We start from the raw sequence: 7,701 nt of genomic DNA, 5'->3' as shown, positions 1-7,701 counted from the left end.
CTCTGTGATCAGGTACTAGTATAAAGCATCTATCAAGAACTTCTATAGCCAAATAATAAAAAGATGTAGCTGATTAAAAATTGGTAGCTATTTAAATAGAGATCTAAATAAAGATATACCAGAAGTCAATAATGAGAAAAAAGTTATTAGTTACTGAAAAAGATACTAAAGTTGTTTATATTTTGTTGTTTTTAATGAAATAAAACTCTTGGAGTTTTCAGTTATACTCAAGCATATCACTGGAATCACACTGCAACTCTAGAAACTTGCAAAACTAACTTCCTATAAAGGAAATAAGCTACCATCCTGTTTATATGCCCAACCCTTAATCTTACAGTGTGATGGTGGTTTTCATTTTCCTAAGCAAAGAATTTGAAAATTATATATATATATAATGTAGAGATTGATTTTTCAAGACAAGGTTTCTCTGTGTAGCCCTGGCTGTCATGGAACTCTCTCTGTAGACCAGGCTGGCCTCGAACTCACTGAGATCCACCTGTCTCTGCTTCCATGGTGCTGGGATTAAAGATGTATACCATCACTGCCCAGTGTTATTTATTTTTAAAAATTTTTACAGTTTATGTGTGTGTTTTGCCTGCATTTATGTATGTGTACCATGTACATGCCTGGTGCCCATGGAGATCAAAAGAGGATATCAGATGCCCAGCTCTCTAGCCCCTCCTTTTTAAAAAATAATTTTTAAATTGATCAATAAATTAGTTTATTTCAAGAATAAGTCTCACTATATAGTCCAAGCTGGCCTTGAACTCACAATCCTTCTGTCTTGGCCTCCCTAGACAAGTTTTGGAATGGAAAGTGGCACCATCCATGCCCATCATAAATGTTAAATGACAGCATCCATTACGAGAAGGCTGCTAAAGATTTAGACTTGCTTGATAAATTATGTATTTTTTTTTACTCAAATTTCAAGCACCTAGGAAGGAAGAGCAGAAAAACACAGGGAGAAGGCAGAAGCCTTCCCCTGAGGTATTAGAGCTTCCTGTCTCTTCACCTGGGGAACTTCCAGACTGATCTGGCTAGGCACCCTCTGAGAAATCAGAAACTGATGAGAGCTTCAAAGCAGCTGGTCACTCTGTGCAGTGCTGAGTCATTTCCTTGTTTGGCAGCCGCTCTCAGATGAGTCAGTGTTATCTGAGAACACCCAATGTACAACTAAACTGATCCACACCTACTTCAAGTAACATGGGGAATGTTAGCCATGGGTAATGTTTGTGTGATGATGATGGAAGATTCCTTAGGGATTGAGCCTGAAACAAACAGCTCAAGTGAGAAAAGCCAATGAATAGAAAACACCTTGCAAACTGCAACATGGATAATGTGAGTTAGTTTAGATGCTGCATTGTCACACACAGAACCCAGGACTGAGGATCTGAAGACTGAAATTCAAATTGCAATTCTGTCACTAATATATTGTAACCTCAGGCATTTATTTCATCCATATAGTGACCCACAGGTCTGTTATAGAACTAAATTGTGTTGTCCTTTATATAGCCACTATTCTTTCATCTGTAGTATGAGACAAAAACTGTGCTTCATCCCTTTAAAATATTGTTTTCTTCTCACAAAGATCCCTTTTGTATAGTGCAGCTATGGGGGAGGGGTGACACTACATTGGCCTTTACCACAAATTGCCATTTTCCACCGGGTCACTGGGCAGAATTCACATTGAAGCTGTCGTCCTGCATACCATCGTCCATTAAAAACAGAAAAAGCTGCTTGACATTCTTCTTCCCTTGGAAGCAAAAATCAAAGGGTGTGCTTTATAGTAACTCTCACAAGCATAACAGACCTATTCTGAATTAGCTCCCTTGTCCACTTATTCTAGGACTTGAGTTCTTATATTGCCTAGGTTGTCCTCAGAGCATTCAGATTCCCACAGCCTAGTTTATTCAGAGACCTTTGTCACTGACTTCTGAAAAGTTCTGTCACATGGAAATTGGCTAGAGTTAAAGTCTTCCTAATCTGCAAGATTTGACAATTAAATCTGCAAAATTGTTTCCCCTTGTTAGAACCCATGCTTTCTCAGCTAGGACTGCTGTTCTTACTACAATGGCTAATTGAAGCCATTAGCCATGGCACGGCTTAGAGAAATGGTAATACATGCAGGAATGACTCAGTAACTACATTGGAGCTTTAACCCCTTGTACCTTAGATTGGTATTTTCTACTCTATTCCAATTAGCCCTTATTCAGTTTGTGTTTTAAGTTATAAAGATTATACTATATAAACGAATCAAAACTACAGAACTATACAAAGAATGAAATAAAAGGGTACTATTTTCAAATCTTGCCTGTTTATGAGCTCTTCATAGTGACATTTTGAAAAGTATCATGCATAGGAAAGCTACATATTCAGTGACAGCCATCAAAGAAACAGTGTTGTAGCTATGATGAAGCATGAAGGTATGTGTGTGTTCACAATACTTACGACTGGTACTGGACATACACATTGCCCCTCAGATGAGGTTCCAAGTTGCAGCTAACCTAAGGAACAAAGAAGAATTCTGTCACACACACACACACTCACACATTCAAAAGCAGAAAATCATCACCTGTCTTTTGTCCAGGCAAATAGTCCCTCAGAGATCAAGATAGGCAGCACACTTTCCTACCAATTCAAGGCAGATCTAAGCACCTAACAACATTACAGACCCCTACTACCGGGTCTGTTGATCCTTGTTTGCTGTTTTTTAAACCCTGTTAAGTATAAAATGTTTCACAACATGTACATGAAATGTACACAAAAACAGAATACAGGGGTGGAGCGATGACTCAGCAGTTAAGAGCACTTGTTTGTTTTGGTGTGTGTATGTATATGTTTCTATTTGGAATATATATTATGTATATGTATAGACTTTCAGAGACACATGTACACATATAGGCATACATATATTATATGCCAGAAAAATATACACATAAATATATACCAACCAAAGTATATAAAAGTTACGTGTGTGTCTGTGTGTGTGTGTGTGTGTGTGTGTGTGTGTGTGTATTGACTGATTCAGGTGTGTCTGAATATATAGCCAACATGTAGCCTCCTGTGGACTATGAGTTGACAAAAATGTGGCCAAGCACAAAAATCACAACTTAATTAAAACATTATGAGGTTTTTTTTTTTCAATTTATTTTGTTCTTTTCTGTTAACTCAATTGTAGTTCTCAGGCATGAACTCTGTAGACAACATTATGTCACAATGCCAAAAGTCTGGACACACTTGCTGATATTGCTTTGTACCTTTAAAATTCTATAGAGAGAGCCTGTCTCAGAAAAAAAGTTTCAGAATCTTAAAGGAACAAAGCAATACCAGCAAGTGTGTCCAGATTTTTTTTCCAATTTGTTTTTGTTTGGTTGGTTTTGTTAACTCAATTGTAGCTGTCCTAAAACTATGTAGACTGAATGTTGGTCTCGAACTAACAAATCCACCTCTTCCTTCTAAGTGCTGGGATTAAAGGAGAGTGCCACCACACCTGGCTCTACAATTTTATATAGATGGTATTCTTCATTCTTTTTCAAGTAATACAAGCTTAATGATTCACTACTATATATTATACATATCATCATATTTATATATCTGCTCATAATTATCCAAGATTAAGTGCAATCTCCCATTCACAAAGCTGTCTCTGTAAATGTAAGGCCTTCTCTAGTTTACATAAACAGAAGGAGCATGTTGCATTTCTATTTATGGGTTTCCACTGCTGTACATGAGCTGCTCTCAGGAGTAGCTTTACTTGTTTATATTTTCTACTTGATCTTGATATTAATAGAATTTACATCATGTAGCTGTGAATAATACCTCATTTTCATGTGTTGTTCCTACTATAAGTAGAGATAAATAATTGATCATTGCCTTCAAAAATTATTTGTCTAAAATGACATATAAATGGTTCTTAAATATCCCTACTAGTGTTTAGCTTTTATCTTCAAAAATGAAGCTATTCTCTCTTACTACAGGGTGCTGTTATTAGAACATCCAAAGGGGGACAGGATCCTATTCAATTTGTAATGCCATCTTCGTAAGGAAGACTAAAGGGTCTCAGGAGTCCATGTTACTCATGTCTAGGAACTTTAAAAATCAGTTAATCCAATCAGGATTAGTGGTACATATCTAAAACCCCAGCAACAAGGAGGCTGAGGCAGGAGGACTACTACAAGTTCCAGGCCAGCCTGAGCTACATAGTGAGCCACTGTCTCAAAATAAAAAGTGTTCTACAGCACTTTTGCCCAGTGTGTACAAGGCCTTACATTCAATCCTCAGAACTACATAATGGCAATAATAATTTAGTTCCATGGTTCCCAAGACCTACTGATTTTCCATAATGAATTCAATATTCCGATAATTTCTGTACCATAAATTTACTAAACAGCTTTTCACTTCACAACTGCCAACGTGATTAGCATGAGTCCTATCATCCTATTTGCTTTCTAGGGAGGAAAAAGGTGGTCCTGAGTGGATGCAGCCTGCTGCTGGTACTAACAACTTCCACCAAGCTCCCTGAGAGCCCCAGCCATCCCTACCCCACTGTGCTGGGGCTAGAACCCAGAACCTTGTACATGCTAGCTAAGTACTCTGCAACTCACTAAGCTACCAATCTGAAATTCTGAAAACAATTTCATCATTGCCACTTCACAGAAGCAGCAGGATCCAGGGGTTCTACATGGGAAACTACTGATGTAAGCCAGTATCGCTTGAGATAAGGAAAAGGCACAGAGAAGTGACATCCATCAGAAGAGCAAACCACACTGTCTCCTTAGCTGGTGCTTGCTTCCATGTGGAACAGTGCTGGCATGACCGAACACTCTGAATACTGAGAAGGGAGGAAAGTACATGCCAGAGAAAGAAAAAGTTTTTTAAAAAAAAAACCATTTAATAAAATATCGAAAAAAAGAAATAAAATAAAAACATTTGTTTTACGTTTCTTTGTACATGCATGCCCTGCTCATGTCAGTGTGCGTGTGCAGGTCTAAGGACAGTTTCCAACAGTCAGTTCTCTTCCTTTTACCATGTGGGGACTGAAGATTGAGTTCAGGATTGTCAAGCTTGGTAGCAAGTGCCTTTATTCAATGAGTCATCATGCCAGCCCAAGAGAAAAACAAATTTTTACTTTTTGTAAATTTAAACGTCATTTATCTACTATTTATTTATTTATTTATTTATTTATTTATTTATTTATTTGGGTTTTTGAGGCAGGATTTCTCTGTGTAGCCTATTTATCATTCATTCATTCATTCATTCATTCATTCATTGAGATGGGATTTCTCTGTATAGCCTTGCTGTCCTGGAACTCACTCTGAGGACCAGGCCTCAAACTCAGAGACCTGCCTGCTTCTGCCTCCTAAGTGCTGGGATCAAAAGTGTGCGCCACCACCACCTTCAAAATTTAAATGTTATTAAAACAAAGGGCTTATTCCCCTCCCCATTTAATCCCCCTTTTCTAGTTTCTCCTTTATCTATGTTCTATTTCCCCTTTTTTGGAAAACAAATTTTAAAGAATATATTTTAAATCTGGAAAGCAGATTGTAATCTCAAGATTTCTTGAATATCTATGACACTTGATTAGCCCAACTGTATACTTTTATTTCTGATAGCAAGAAAAAAAAAGACCTATGGCTTTATTCCTACTCTTCTCCTTGTCATCATATAACAAAGTTATTCAGGTTCACACATGATCAAATTACAGACAAGGTAAGAGGTCTACATGTTGGGATCTACCCACTGAGTCCCTGGAACAGCAGGGTCCACATCTCACCCTTTTCAGTGAGTGAAACTGAACATTGGTATATACAACAGGGTTCTGAGAGAGGCGCTAAATGAGGGAAGGAAAGGACCCATGTCCATCACAGACAGCAGCTAAGTGAAGGCTTGGATGGCTAGGTACAACAGGCCTGACAATGAATTCAACTTCTGGAAAGAGCTGCAACACAAAGGCACTGAAGAAGAGTCCTTTCCAACCCAGGCCCTAGCATTCAGAAAACATGCCAACACATGCTTATGATTTCCTGGTGTATCTGCATGGCATTGCCCAGGGTAGGGGAGTGGAAAGAAAGAGAATTCAGTGTTTACCAAACAAAGTTTACCATCCTCAGCCTCAGACCAGGCATATATGGAACATGACAAGTGAACATCCTGAGCCCCAGATCTGCCCCTGTATGCTTATTTCAGATGTGTCAGGCCCATCCCAGCTTGTGCACACCTTAAACTGAATCACTTTTCCCACATTCTTGAACTCGGGCAGGACATCATAATAGAAGTCTAGGAACTGTTGATAGGTCTCTTCTTCACTGTATTCTAAGCTTGAGTCAGGGTCATAGTCATCCCTCCTGCACTGCTCCATTCCAAATGTCGTAAACATGCTCTTAATCAGCAAGGTGGGACTTGACGTGGGAAAGTTGTGTTTACGAGAACACCTGCAGAAGAAAGAAAAGTGAATTCATTTGTCCAATAACAAAATCACACATTAAAAGCTTACCATTAACTTTGAGAACAAGACTCAAGTAACATGGCTGTTTTAGACTTAACTATATTACAATGACACTGCTTAGGCAATGAACACTGCTTAGAGGCCCAATGACAGCACCCAAGAAAAAAATGTTCTAAAACTAGCTAGTTTCTCATTGAAATACAAGATTAGGAATGGTTTCCAAGGCCATTCAGGAGCCTTTGAATATGTTTAAAGAGATTTCTCTATGTTGAACTATTGGGGAAAGGAAGGCCTAGTCATGTGACAGATTGCAGTGACAAGATTAAGATGCTGTATGTGAAACTCAAGAAGGTGAGAATTAGCAATATACTTTTGCTCCTACACAATCTTCAACTGATTTTCATGCCTATGGAATACAGTAATCTGGACCAGTGAGATAGCTCAGTGGGTAAAAGCACTTGCTGCATAAGCCTAAGGATTTGATCCCTGGATCTCCATATCCCCCCTCCTACATACAAACACACACACACACACACACACACACACACACAACTATTCTCTCTCCCACATACAATAATTAATTTTTCAAGCTGGGCACAGTAGTGAACACTTTTAATTCCAGCACCCAGGAGGCAGAAGCAGCTGGATCACTATGAATTCCAGGCCAGCCTGATCTACACAGTAAGTTCCAGGCCAACCAGTGTTATAAGGTAAGACAGTACCTCAAAAATAGATAGATAGATAGATAGATAGATAGATAGATAGATAGATAGATAGATAGATGACAGAATTTCAAAGTTCTATTTTTAAAAGAGACAATATGCTAATTTAAAATTTTCCATTTACTCAAGTAATGTCATTTTATCTACATATACCATTTTAAAGTTTCATGCGCTTTTAAATATTTTTCCACGCTGATCCTTAACAATCTAGTGAGACTGATGGTACTAGTACTTTTTCACTTTGCAAAGCGTGATGGTTAGTACTAATTGCCAACTTGACAGAGTGGGACTATTCCCTGGGCTGGTGATCTGGAGAACCTGAACTGTATAAACCAGAGAGATCAAATAGCATGGCCATGCATGCATTAAATCACTGCTTTCTGCTCTTGACTAGCTACTTAGTTCCTCCTATCTTGGCTTCCCCACAATGATGACTGTAAACCTGAAACTATGAGCCAAGTTAACCTCTTCCTCCCTTAAATTGCTGGATATTTTACCACAGCAACAAAAGAATCCAATACACAAAGGCAGCTG

At 38.4% G+C, this 7,701-nt stretch overlaps 1 protein-coding gene across 1 annotated transcript in view; it reads right to left on the bottom strand.

Annotated features, from left to right (window-relative positions):
• The window catches only part of Zrsr2 (zinc finger CCCH-type, RNA binding motif and serine/arginine rich 2), a 29,219-nt gene that overhangs the window by 4,430 nt on the left and 17,088 nt on the right, over nucleotides 1-7,701 (bottom strand). Inside the window, exons 8-10 of the mRNA XM_076918262.1 lie at nucleotides 6,218-6,431; nucleotides 2,449-2,504; nucleotides 1,644-1,753 (exon numbers count right to left, since the gene is read on the bottom strand). Of these exons, the coding sequence (XP_076774377.1) occupies nucleotides 1,644-1,753; nucleotides 2,449-2,504; nucleotides 6,218-6,431 (380 nt within the window). The remainder of the gene's footprint in view (nucleotides 1-1,643; nucleotides 1,754-2,448; nucleotides 2,505-6,217; nucleotides 6,432-7,701) is intronic.

Source organism: Arvicanthis niloticus, chromosome X (genome assembly GCF_011762505.2).
Source record: "Arvicanthis niloticus isolate mArvNil1 chromosome X, mArvNil1.pat.X, whole genome shotgun sequence".
Lineage (NCBI taxonomy): Eukaryota > Metazoa > Chordata > Mammalia > Rodentia > Muridae > Arvicanthis > Arvicanthis niloticus.
Note: the sequence above shows the minus strand (reverse complement) of the source record. Positions and strands in the feature narration are given on the sequence as shown.